Source organism: Rissa tridactyla, chromosome 7 (genome assembly GCF_028500815.1).
Source record: "Rissa tridactyla isolate bRisTri1 chromosome 7, bRisTri1.patW.cur.20221130, whole genome shotgun sequence".
Classification (NCBI taxonomy): Eukaryota; Metazoa; Chordata; class Aves; order Charadriiformes; family Laridae; genus Rissa; species Rissa tridactyla.
Window position 1 is genome coordinate 266,540 of NC_071472.1, and position 13,823 is coordinate 280,362.

The 13,823-nt window shown below is 38.1% G+C and overlaps 1 protein-coding gene across 18 annotated transcripts in view; it reads left to right on the forward strand.

Moving 5' to 3' along the window:
* The window catches only part of BAZ2B (bromodomain adjacent to zinc finger domain 2B), a 152,906-nt gene that overhangs the window by 93,675 nt on the left and 45,408 nt on the right, over positions 1–13,823 (forward strand). For 12 of the 18 annotated variants that reach the window (XR_008467564.1, XM_054207643.1, XM_054207651.1 and 9 more), the window contains 7 exons: positions 1,846–2,055; positions 2,779–3,177; positions 5,548–6,157; positions 7,464–7,760; positions 10,155–10,215; positions 10,763–10,871; positions 11,146–11,247. Coding sequence is in view for 17 of the 18 variants with exons in the window: in XM_054207643.1 (XP_054063618.1) it covers positions 1,846–2,055; positions 2,779–3,177; positions 5,548–6,157; positions 7,464–7,760; positions 10,155–10,215; positions 10,763–10,871; positions 11,146–11,247 (1,788 nt within the window). In the remaining variant the exon portion in view is untranslated. The remainder of the gene's footprint in view (positions 1–1,845; positions 2,056–2,778; positions 3,178–5,547; positions 6,158–7,463; positions 7,761–10,154; positions 10,216–10,762; positions 10,872–11,145; positions 11,248–13,823) is intronic. The other 6 variants (XM_054207654.1, XM_054207650.1, XM_054207653.1 and 3 more) reach the window with 2 other exon arrangements.

Consider the following 13,823-nt stretch of genomic DNA (forward strand, 5'->3'; position numbering starts at 1 on the left):
CCTTTTCTTAATCGAGGCAGTTCTTTGTGAATCAGTGTTATGTGTCAGATATTGCTTGGCACTTGCCACCTCCTTTTTCACAAGAATGTGCCTTCCTGACTCTTTTCTTGGTCCAGTAATTTAGACAGATTTGTAAGATACAGCAACTATCACATTTTATGAAGGTAGATGGACAGCAAAAGTTTTCAAGTGCCGGTGAGTGGAAGTAAACTCTGTCAGCTGAGTAAGCCCATTGACGTGCTTGTCCTTTTCCAGACTCTTACATGCGTCTCTTAAGAAGCTGATGTTATGAATATGTATTTCATTAGCATTATGAATAAACTGATATTTCTGATTTTAGTATTGCAGTGTTTTGGGTGTTTCCCTTTCCTCATACAGAGATAAATGGAGAACCATGATGGGGAAAAGCTAGAATAGAATCCTAGAGATGTGATTCTGGGAGGCATTGTTACTTTTACTGCTTCAGATGACGGTCTTGTCCTTCATTTTATGATCTTAACCTTCATGAAGAGATATTCTGTATCTGTGCCAAATATTAGACAGGAAGGTACTTAAATATGATGTAAAGGACACCAGTAATGAAACATATAGGTCCTAGCATTGACTGGCCCAGTTATTTAGATCTGTTTTCAGCGTCTGCATTCATTCAGATCATTGCCTCATGTGAAGTATTAATTGACACTTTTCTGAATTGAGCAGTGAAACACTAAATCCAAAGAAATACACTTAATTTCTTAAGATTTTCCAACAGTGAAGCAATGCATGTGACAGTATGTAGAAGGTATGATGATAGGAAGTATTGCTGTGTTCATCACAGGAATTGATAAAGAGAACTCTACCCCACGCAAAACCAAAACACCCACTTGGAATAAATTTGTTTTGTTCTCCCACTTTAATTAATTTAAGTTAATTTCTTCTTCATAAGACAAGGATCTTTGACATAAAATTGTTCTTTTTATCCTCTTGTTTTGTAACAAGACTTTTGCTGTCCGCATATCCTCCTTTTGACTGATTTTAACCACAGTTGCCTCAATGACTCCATGTGCCCTGTTGAGATGCTACATAAAACTTTGCTGCTCCTCCCTGACATCTGTAATCTTGTTTCACACCTTTCACTACCTCTCAGCATCATTCTGCAAACTCTCTTTAATGATTAAATGTGCTTTAATGTGATAATACATACTTTTGCATCTCTCTCGCGTAGCCACCATGATAATGCTGAAGTCCACATGTACCTCCTTCAGGTGCGTTTGTAAAATACACGCATCCGTTTCAGTTCGCTTCCCAAAAAGCTAACTTTCTTCATCCATTGCACTTCAAAATCTGGTCTAGCAACGTCAACATCTTGGGAGTTCCTGTGTTTTTTACACCTTTCTTCTCTCTGTGTTCTTGTTTGCTGCTTCTTTTACTTTCGCCTTCTGGTCTGCAAATTTGTTTTTTTCCAAGAATGTAAATATTATACAGTTGTCAGAGTATTCCAACAGATTTTTGGTCCATTTTTTAGAAGCAAATCCCAGAAGCTATTTGATGAGCATATTCTTTTCAGTCCTCAAAACCTTAAATTGCTGAACAGTGCATACTGTGAAATTACAAGTTAAGTAATGTGGTTAAATGAATGTGTCACTGAAACATATTGATGAATCTTCTGTGGATTGTTCTTTCTATGTTAGCTTGCAATAAAGCTTTTGGTTTTAAATTTTTTTGGAAGCAGTACATTCTGTGGATGTTTGCCTGACCTGAATTCCAGGCCAATTTTTATTTTTTGTTTTAAAGATTATGCATAGTAATAAGATGATATAACAGATTAAAGCTGAACCATTAATAGAGCGTTCGTCTTCCTGGTAGAAGCCCAGAAAAAAAACAGTGGAAAGCTCTAGTAACAGCGACAGTGACTCGGGCTCCTCTTCAGACACCTCAAGTGAAGGCATAAGTAGCAGTGACTCTGATGATCTAGAGGAGGATGAAGAGGAGGAGGAGGAGGACCAGAGTGCTGAAGAGAGTGAAGATGACGAATCTGATTCTGAAAACGAAGCACATCACAAAAACAAGAACAAGGTATGACACCTCACTCCACTGCTCACAGGCTTGTCACTGAAAGCTGTGTGTGAAAAATCGACCTGTTCACGTTTATACCAGTGAGCAGTTAATTAACTACACATTAATAAATGCTGAGAATACTGGTTTTGGTTTTCTTCAGGGTTTTCTGGTGTGTTTTTTTTTGTTTTGGTTTGGTTTTGTTTTTTTTTTTTTTTTTTGCTTACTTTGTGTGTGTGCATCCTTTATGGACTTGGAGTTTAACAGTTGGTAGACTGTTGTTTTTGTTAGAAAGTGGGAAATATACAGAAAATAAGTGCTGTGTGCTGGTAGTGTATTGGAAATACATCTCTCTATAGATAATGGCTTTGGCAGTTGCTTGCTTTCTGTCAGAGTGGTTACTTTTCCTGGTAGCCGATACAAGAAAAAGATTGGAATCTTGGGTATCCTGTTAGGTTTACAGTCAAAAATACATTTAAAAACAGCAATGGTTTAGTACTACTAAGCATTGTCTTCACATGCTGAAACTACCTAGGGGAAAAAAAAACCCTAAACAATAAATACATGACAAGATTGATTTAAAAGTTATTATTGTTCATCCTCTGGCAAGAATAGTATAATTGTTTCCTGGGGACTGATGGTGGGTTGTTTTGTCGGTTTGGGGTTTTTTTGGTGTTTTTTTTTTTTTTTTTAAAGGTTCCTTAACTGATCTAATATGAACAGTCAAAAATTCCTATTTTGCAGGTGCTAATGCATAGTGGTGTAACAGATGTGAAAAATGATGGACAAAAACCACATGAAAAGTCCCAAGAAAAAAGAACACACCAGCAGATACCTCTTGTGTCTGATTCCCAGACTCACTCATCATTCCAGTCCCAGCAGAAGCAGCCTCAGGTTTTGTCACAGCAGCTTCCGTTTATTTTCCAAAGCTCTCAGGCAAAGGAGGAATCTGTGAACAAACACACAAGTGTAATACAGTCTACGGGATTGGTTCCCCATGTGAAACCTTTGTCTTTGGTACATCAAGCCAAAAAGGAAACCTATTTAAAACTCATAGTTCCTTCCCCTGAACTACTCAAAGCAGGGAATAAAAATACCTCTGAAGAATCTGTCTCTTTGACCAGCGATGTAAGATCAAAACGGGTGAGTGAAAAGTCACTGGTTTTTTGATTATTTGTAACCTGTGTTGCCTGCTCAACAAGATACAACATTGTGCTATGAAGATCTTTTAAATATAATGTTTTAAAATTATATTATTTTTGTATCGTTTTTTGATGTGTTTTTAGAGTTGGTATGGATTTCTGAATGATGTAAATTAACTAAAGTGTGTGGGTAATAGGTGCTCTGAACTGTGGTCATTGGTTTTTTGGTGTTGCGTGTGTGTGTTGGGTTTTTTTGTTCTTGTTTGTTTGCTGTTTTGTTTCTTTTTTTTAAAGAGCAGCAAATATTAGGCTTTAATTTTAGAGATACTTCACTATACAAGTACCCTGAACTATTCCATAAGTTTACCTCGGAGAAAAGTCATCTAGTTGGTGCATGTGCATGTATGCATAACCCAATGTATACGTGATGTAATCATATACACGACTTCCGGTCACATAATGCCAAACACGAGTTTTGTGCTCATCACGTAGTGGAACTTTGCAGGCCTGCTGAAAGCAATCAGTGTACTGGTGAGTGTAATGGGTACAACGTAAGCAAAGGATTTTGTCATGCATCTCTTAAGGAAAATGAACAGCTAAAATCAGTATCAAAATAAGAAAAGTTCTCATGGGTTATTTTTCCTGTGCTTTTCTGAGTTTGTCAGAATGCTGATTTAATACTTCCCATATCTAGTATGTAAGCATGACTTTGCTTTGTTTCAAATTGGATAGTTTTAAGGCAAAGTAATTAAAATTACCTATTTTAATCATGATTTTAAACAAAGTAGCTGAAAGCCTTTCTAAAAACAAGTTCGTTTCAATATTGGGTTTTTTTTGCTCTTTAAAGACAGAAGGATATTCATGCACTGATAGCTATTTAAAACTCAATACGGCCATCGCAATAAATTTGACCTTTTTACTGGTCAGGACTGTACAATATGTTTACACGTGTCTTTCTTAACGGTTCTGTAGCTTACAGAAATTCTTTGTAGATTCTTAGTTCGTTTATTTTGTTAGTAGTGATTATGGGGTGACTAGTGATGAATTTTCATAATTTCTATTCAGTTAGATTTGAATGGGGACTAGAAGGAAAATCTAGCATTTTAGAAATGTTAGGTTTGGGGTGGGGGTGTGTGTATATATATATATATATATATAAATAAATATATTAAAAAGGACATTTACCAAGGCAAATTTAATTATTAAAAATAAACTAAGTAGTATTGGTGAACAGTAAAGTGAGCTCTGATTCACAGCTAACTCATAGTCCTCAGAGGGGATTCAAAAATATTTTTGTCACATAGTTTTTATTCCTAGACCAGAGGAGAAACACTATTTGTCCTTTCAACTCCCAATTACTTCATAAAATTCAAATAAGTTAGTCATTTACATGGAATGGTTAAAGAAATTGTAATTATGAAAATGTATGTCTTTGCCATTTGAAGAGGCTTCTGTATTCAAAATTATGTTACAAGTCTTTAGCTGATGATACATAACCCATTTAGTGGTTTGATTTCTTTAAACCTTTTACTGGAAACATGCACTGTGAATATTTATTTTTACAGATTTTCATAATTTCATATTCAGTTTTAAATGTTAGGAACTTCAAGAATGTTGTATTTGACATTGATTTAAAATGTAACATCTTTATCTATTGTGTTATTTTTTTCTGTCAAAGATTATGCATTTTCTTTTTCCTTGGAAAAGGCTTGAGACTAAAGACATTTCTGAGCCATTAATGATTTAAGTTTTACCTGAAGGACTTTCAGGTACTAGTTTTTCAGAGTTAAAAAACTAGCATATCACGGTACTTCTGAGTAGTACCTTTCCCCCTTGGTTTTGTTTGAGAAATTTTTTTTCTATACCATAGAGCATTCTGTTGGTTTCCTGCTAGTGTTGTAGCCATTAGTGTGTTGTATTTACCTTGTACTGTAAAATGAACAAATCACTAAAACTAGTTTTACATTCACTAATGAGATTTTTATATGCTGAAATAAGTAAAAAGCAGGGTTTTTCCTATGCCAGTACATAAGTATAGTCTCTTACTAAAAACGTTTTGTTTCAAGATGCTCAATATCTTTATGAAAATCACTTCTAGAGAGATATAGCATGTGAAAAAGCTTCCCTGCGTAATTTAGATCAGCTTCATCTTGAGTTCAGTTTGTCCTTTCCTACCGTTATTTACAGTGAAAATCATGAGAGAAACTTATATAACTTGTAGTTACTCATTTCTTCTGTTGTAGCTGGCACCTGCTTTCGACATACTAAAAATAGCTTAGCAGATGTGTAAGATTTCATAGAGTTCACCTGCCTGAATACTTAAAAAAAAATAAATACACATTTTATTCCTTTTGTCTTCTTATTTCTTTAGGAACAATATAAACAGACATTCCCAGCAGCACAGCTAAAGAAACAGGAGTCATCTAAGAACCTGAAGAAGGTTATTGCAGCTTTGTCAAGCCCCAAACCAACATCTAGTTCACCAGCTCATCAAAAACTCACATCCTTGGAAAACAACCATTCTAATCCATTCCTGACAAATGCACTTTTAGGTAATCACCAACCCAATGGAGTTATTCAGAGCGTCATCCAGGAGGCTCCTCTTGCACTTACTACGAAACTGAAATCCCAGACCAAGATCAATGAAAGTGTAGCCATTTCTAGTAGTGCCCCCTTTTCTTTGCCAGTAAACATGAGCGCATGTGGGAAAAAACCAGCTGGTAACCGGACTCCTGTTATGCCCTCTACCTCTCCTGTGTTACCTGGTTCAGGAAAGGATAAAACAGTCAGCAATAATGCAGTAAATGCAGTAAAAACCCAACACCGCCTTCATTCTGCAAAACTGGTGGTGGAGCAGTTCAGAGGGGTAGACTCAGATGCCCCCAGCAGTAAGGACTCTGATGACTCAAATGATGACGACGACGATGACGAAGATGAAGATGAGGACGATGAAGATGATGATTCTGATGATAGCCAATCAGGTGGTTTAACCTTTTTAATAGGAAAAGCAGAAACTTTATTTTTTGAGTCTTGAAAACATGCATTTCCCACTGTATTTTAAAACTGGGGTGGCAAATTTTGGGGCTGCTTGGCCCACACAATGTCCTACAGATATCCTGGAAAGTAGCACAAGTCTCCCAGTCCCCCATTGTGTCGTATCCAAAATCATGGTTTGGGTATTCTGATAGTTGGTCATATGGAAAGTATACTTCCAGCTGTCCTGGTAAGATGGCTCCCCAGTCTCCTGGCAGGGCTGTTGGAGACCTACCTTCCACATCAGTCACCCAGCCTGCAGCTCGTGGACTGCTGCTGTGGCGAGGTGCCCAGGAGGGGATGGGGAGAATAGGCTGGTTGATGGTCAGTTTTTCTGGCAGGCAGAGCCCATTGGCAGAACAGGCTTCCCCAACCAGAGAGGGACTAAACAAAGGCCTTCAAATTGTCAAAAGTGACAAGAAAATCATGTTTCTGGGCTTCATTCAGGAGCACAATAGTCAATGAGCAGGATTGGAGAAAAGTACCAGGACAGTTGTAAGGGCTGCAGTGTTCATAGATAGCATTGACTACTATTTCAAAGGCTCTTAAGCAATTCAGAAGGGCAAGGCCTGTTTTAAAGCCTTTATTTTATTCGCAGTCACTCCTTTCTTTCTCCCCTGCGTGCTGATATCCCTTGAGTCCAGCTCTGCCTTCATCATTCTCTTTCCTCTTCTCATCCACAGACCCTATACTAATCCTCTTTTTTTTTCCTCACAGCTGTAGCCTATCTTCAGTTCTTTATCCTGTCTACCCTTTACTCTGTCTCCACACTTCCAATTCTGACCACCTTTCAGCCTGTTCCCAGTTCCATGGTTTGCCTCCTCTTCATGCCAGATTTCACCACCTATGGAGTGCCCTTCCTGTGGCAGTGTTCAGCCACTGCTTGCCTCACAGGGGGTGTCCTCGGTGTAGCTCATTCTGGGGTAAACAACCTCTTAAAATATTCAGCCTCTCTCTCTCATTCCTCATGGAAAAACAAAGAATTCCATCTAAAACAACAGTGCATTTTCATGCAGATTCTTACTTTATGCTGTCATGTTTGTAGTAATTTTAAAATGTAGGTAGTTAATTATAGCCTTCTATTTATACTCAAGAGATGTTTTAAGAAAAATTGAAGTCAGAAAAGCTTGCTATTAAATAAGACTATTGCTTGCTGTTAAATAAGACAAAGGACTTTGCAAGTGTTAGAACTTTCATGTATTTGCCATTAGTTATCAAGTCATAACATACCTTTTGCCACACTTTTTTAAACAGAGTCTGACAGTAATTCTGAGTCAGATACAGAAGGGTCTGAGGATGAAGATGATGAGGATGACAAAGATCAAGATGAATCGGATACAGACACCGAGGGAGAAAAAACTCCACTGAAACTGAATAAAAGTTCCTCCTCTGTGAAGAGCTCTTCCATTGGTCACGCAGCTCACTCCACACCTCTTAATCTCCAAGCAGCCAAGACCCCAAGCTCTGCGCCAGCTGCCTTATGTCCCGAGTCTCAGCCCGCGGTTTTTCTTGGGACAGCACCATCTGCTCTTACACCAAGTACACACTGTGGTATCTGGATGTTTTTTGTTATACTACGATATAACATCTAAGTGGCATGTGCTGTAAAAGTCGTTATACTTTCAGTAGAGTTATACCAGTTTAGGCACTGGTATCAAGAGAGATATCAACATAAGAAGGAAATTTTTTACAGTAAGCGCAATCATTGACTGCCACAACCTTCCCAGGGGTGTGGTGGGTCCCCGACTCGGGAGGTGTTCAAGATGCAGTTGCACAGGGGGCTGGGTAACCTCATCCAGGCTCCCTTTCCATGAAAGGCTGGACCAGATGGTCTTCTGAGTCTAGCCTGGGTGGTTCTGTGGTGCTGTGATCTTGTCATGGGTGTTTGCAACAGGCAGTAGAATCAGTCAGCAGAATTGCAAGTTCTCAAGACCTGAACGTTACACTTAGTCAAGGACCCTTTAGCTCATATAATTGTTTGAGAGAAGGTAGCATGAAATAGCCAGAGTTGATATTTATTACATTAAAACTCTTCATTATTTAGTATCTGTATTTATCATTTTATGCTAAACTAGTTATTCTTATTTATTTCTAATTTCTGTGCGTTATAGTTTTCATTCTGAATCTTATATTTCTGCCTCTTCCGTAACAAATTTAATAACTGTATTTAGTTACAATACAATTTTATTCATTATTCTTTCAAAATTCTCAGTGGACATTATAGATTATGTGCAATTATTTTTAAAAGGTTCATGAAGAGTACAGTTATTTCCCTGATGTTACATGCTGTTTATAATCCTTCATTTGGTGACTAATTTGTAAGTGTTAGTAACTGCTACTGCAACAGAAAAGAATGCATTTTTGAAAGTCACATTTCACAACTTGCATGGTAAAAATTCAATGAAATTGCATATTTACTACTTCGATCAGAAACTTTATATTTAATTAATATACAAGTAAGTAGATTTTAAATGGGGACATCTGCTTGTAAACTGTTACATTGGGATTCAGTGGAATAGGAATTTCATTCCAAGTCATCAGGGGCATTAACTTTGAAGCTGTGTAATGTGATCTACTTCATATTTTTCCCAGAAACAGACCTGTTGTTTGCACAGTTCGTAAAAGATTTCCCATGCCTTAGGACTAAACCAGATTGTAAAAATACAAAGATAATTTTTTTGCTCAGGAATCAGTGTTGATTTATGGTGCTTTGAAAAGGCTGATAGTGATTTTTTTTTTTTTTTTGGTCTGGTTTACAGAGGAGGGAGATAGAATAAATTAATTTTGTGTCCTTGTTTTAGCTGTAGTACTCTTTCCTGATAAGAATCACCGTAATACAATTTAATATTTTTGTGTCCGTTTCACCTAAAGCTGGTCAGTCAGTGAATAGGTCTCATGTCTCTTCTCTGTATCTGTTTTTCCTTGAACAACTCACTTTTTCAATTCACTGGTGTTTGGGCAGGCAGTCGCCCTCCCTCCGCTGTGACTGTTAGAAGTAACGTAACAGTCAGTCACGTTGGCTCAAGGCTGCGATGTGTCCGAGGAGTCTGGCATCCAGGCACAGGCAGTTGCTCCGTGCTCTCTGACGAGGACTCTGGGCAGTCCCTTGCCGGTTGCGCAGGCGTCTCGGTGTGGGACCTGCACCATCGCCCCACATGATGCCCTCCCTTGCTGTCAGGGTTGGAGCAAGTTCCAAGGGTTCACTCTGATAATGATGCTCCCTCGTGTCCACTTCCCCAGAGGAGAGATGTGTCACCTTCTTTACACAAGGTCCAAACTACCTTTTTGAGAAGTGCATCTTCCAAAAGTTTGTCTGTGTACATTGTTTGTGTCCTACAGTTCTCTCAAAGGCGAGAAAAGCACCAGCCTTTGGCACTCCGTAAAGCCCCATGTTTGGCAATTGTCTCTATCATATTATTGATTCAGTCTCTTGACCAGCACCAAGCACAACATGTGTTTGAACTTTGAAAAGCTGGAATAGTCCCAAAAACTTTTTGCGTTTGGCAGTTGACCGCAATCTATACACAGTGCTATTTGAAGACTGAGCCTATCGTAATGTATGGATTTTTAAAGTAAAGAGTGTTTTCATTTTCATCTTCTGTACTGAAAAAATTTAAATGTGGTCTACTATAGAAAAACAGGTGTGCAGGGAATTATTTTAGCTATATCTAAGAGAGCCAAACAAGGCAAGCAGTTCTATATGGCAAAATTAGGTTTTCTTCTGTTTAAAATTTTAGAAGAAGAGGTTAAAGGAAACTCAGAGGATAATCTATTTCAAAGGGAGAATAGTTAACGTTAATTTTCTTTGTACTTGAGGTATATAATGGCTAGAATGTAAAAATGATTTATCTTGTAGTTTGGGGATATAAGGATAAAAGGTGTATTTTAGGAACGTGTTCTCATTTTGTAAATTCTCTTCGGTGTTAATCAGAAATTCTGTCTTAGGTATTTCAAAAAGACGAAGAGTAACAGATGAACGGGAGCTGCGTGTTCCTCTCGAATACGGGTAAGTTATGCATATACCTGATATTCCTTAAAGGAAGATAATACCTTCAAAAGTCAGTTGGTAAAGAAATGGCAGTTTAAAAAAAATTTAAGGCAAAATAATAAGGAAAGGGCTTGAACAACTTCAATTTTCAACTCCCAGTGACTGTGGATCTCTTTAAAAGTGTCAGCATATTTCATGTGTTAATTTTTGTTCATCAAATTGTCTCTTTTTGCAAACGTGACCTGTCATTTAGCAGTTTTGCCCCTGGAAATTAATTCTGATGGTTAGATCTGAGCCATTATAGGCTCCAAATAACTCCCTGAAATATAGTTCTGAGCCATTTAAAATCTGGTAAGATGCAAGTAGCTTGATCGAAATAAATCCATATATAGGTAGAGTTTGGACGGTCTACATAATAACAACTTCTGGTTTTGTCTATTTGATTTATGATACTCTTGTCACATTTTAGATATGTGCCTTTTTATGTAAAAATCTTAAATTTACATTAATTACTCATTTTTTAAAAAGTGTATTGTTGCATGCAACTATTTCATTATTACTGTAGCTGGCAGAGAGAAACCCGAATCAGAAACTTCGGTGGTCGTCTTCAAGGAGAAGTAGCATATTTTGCACCTTGTGGAAAGAAGCTGAGACAGTATCCGGAAGTAGTAAAGGTACATTCCGCTTTTTAACTTCTGTGTTCTAATGCTACTAAGCATGCTTGCAATTAAAAAATGCCATTTTTTTCCCTCCGATAAAGATGCTTATTTCAAAATATCCTGTGATGTGAGGCGTAATGTATCTCAGTAAGTTACTGATTTGATCTCCTATAAATGCATATCCCTTTGATAGAATATGCAAAACATTACACTCACAAAGTTAGCTGTACATCAAAGCTGGGTTGTAATTATTTACAAGCTGAAGTGGAAAAATATGTGATTTTTTCAGTATCTCAGCAGAAATGGAATAATGGATATCTCAAGGGACAATTTCAGCTTCAGTGCAAAAATAGGAGTGGGTGACTTCTATGAAGCCAGAGATGGACCGCAGGTATCTGCTTTTTAAAAAGTAAAGTCTTTGATCCGAGGAACATTAACTTAAATTTAGGTGAAGTAATTTTTGCTACAATCTGAAGCGTTGCCTGTTTTTAGATAATTCTTTCTAAAAATTGTGCATATTTCTTAATAGTAGTTACATTGAGATGACGAGAGCTTGATCCTGGGCAGTGCTGAAAACGGCTCCCCTCGGCGATATCCTTAGGAGGCGGCAGGCGTTGGGCATGCCTTGTGATCTGCTCTGAGCCTGGACTTGTCCACTACGAAAGAACTCTGAGCTACATATTTTATCTTAGTCAGTGTTCAGATGTTTCTGACTAAAACTCTTTCTTCCTTTACTATATAAACCTAATGTTGATAGTAATTTATGTGTATGCCTTAAATCACTCTTTTTGTGTGTTCATGTGCGTAATATATATAAAAGACATGTTTAAATACAAGTGTTTCCCGTATCGAGAATACCATGTGACCTTCCTGAAACACGGGATTTTTACAGAGAGAAACGCTGGGTTGTGCTAGTTATACTTTACAGAGGTAGAACTTTTAGACTTTGTGTAGATAAACCACACAAGGATAAATAAAATTAGAATCTTAAAGAAATTAATATTATGTTTGTGCCACACTGTGTTACTGTGTTTTGGTCATGTTGCCATTTCTTCAGGATGTGCATAGAAGTTTTTGGACTTCTGTCAATGAACATATTTGCTTCTGTAAAAGAGAAATATTCTGAATATGTTACTACAGGAATGTGGACAGACATTACGCTGTCAGCAATCTTGAATTCGGCCTCTAGTTAAGCCGTAGGTCCTTGCGAACCCTGTAGAAATACATAACATTTACATAGTATAAATTTAAAAACAATAACGATGGAGTTCATAGTAAGCAGCTACTTCTAGGTGGTGCTTCCTGATTCCTGGCTTACAGGATGAAACATTGCTAAACCCTCTTCATGTTTGGCCTTCATATAACAACAGTGATAAATTCATGTAGCTGTGAACTCCTTTATATTTGACGGAAAGAATTCCTTATACTGTGAACGTAATGTAATGTCAGGGTATTTGCTCTCTTTTTACTGTTACCTTTTTTGTGTCTGTTGCCCATGTTACTTCATCAGTCTTGTTCTCTTCTCTAGTTACCTCTTTCTTCTCCCTTTAATTCATGAGATGATTTGCAGATTTTGCCCTTCTTTGATACTAGAAAACTTCAGAATCAAGGCATCAGGAAGGACAGGTTTCTGTAGGCAAGGTTGGCAGTATCAATATTGAATTGCTGTACATCTCACTGTAGTTTCTACTTGTATTGTCTGTGGTAGGTTCCTTTGAGACATGGTTAGACAAAAGTTTTCTTGATTAAAAAAAAGGGGGGGAGGAGACCGAGGGCATTTGTTTCAGATGTGCTAAAATGTATTCACGTTTTACATATGAGATTTTGAATGAGAAGATTATGATCTAGGCAGTAGAGCTACATTCAGGCTGATAATTACACTTAGTAAAGCAGTATGTGATAAGTGATGCATCGTGAAGAGAATTTGCACCCTTTTTACTGAAATTTTTTGATTTGTCAAGCTTCAAAACAATATATGATAATTATATCTTCATGGATGTCTGGAAGTAGTTCCAGGAATTTTATTTCTGCTTTTGCTGTAATTTCGATTATTCTGTATAGCCTTTCTTTGTTTCTCTTTCCTTTCTGTGTTATTTATTTCTGTCATCTTTTGAGACATGCAGCATGTATCCAAAATGACTGGGTAAGTTTCACAAAACTCAAAGATGCAGCAAGAAGCGAAGAAAATTATCTAAGGGCTAAACCAGTTCTACTGAAAAATTACCTATAGCAAGTCAAAATACATGTATTACCTGCTTCTGATAGCACCTGTGTTTCTGCCGTACCCAAGCAACCAGATACTACGGGTTATGCAAAGCGGTGATTAACTGCTGTAACAGAGGAGCATGTCTTGCAGAAATGGGCCATGAAACAGAGGGGTTAGAGGAATGTTTGAAGTCTGGCAAATGTGGAAATTCAGTGACAGAACCTTTAAACTGCTGTGGCCTAGAAAGATCAGCATGAATGTGTGAATTGGGTTGATGGAGAGGGCATGGGGCGGGTCCTTATGAGTTTGAGTAATAAGGGTGGGAGTACTGCGGCCAGTAGTAGGTGGAAGAGTGTTGTGGTGTGAATCTGAGCTGTGCCCTAAGTTTGTATCTTGCTGGCTTTGATTAATATATAACAGCAACAGTATCCATCACAGATGGTAGAGGTTGGAAAGGACCTCTGGAGGTCACCTTGTCCAACCCCCCTGCTCAAGAAGGGTCCCCTAGAGCCAGTTACCCAGGACCATGTCAGACAGCTGCTGAGAATTGCTGAGGTGGGAGACTCCACAGCCTCCCTGGGCCACCCCTTCCAGTGCTCAGCCACCGCCACAGTGACGCGGTATTTCCCTGATGTTCAGGGGGAACCTACTACATTCCAGTGTGTGCCCTTGGCCTCTTGTCCTGTCACGGGGCACCTCTGAGAAGAGCCTGGCTCCCTCCCGTGGCACCCTCCCTCCAGGTGTTTGTGGCACCCTCCCTC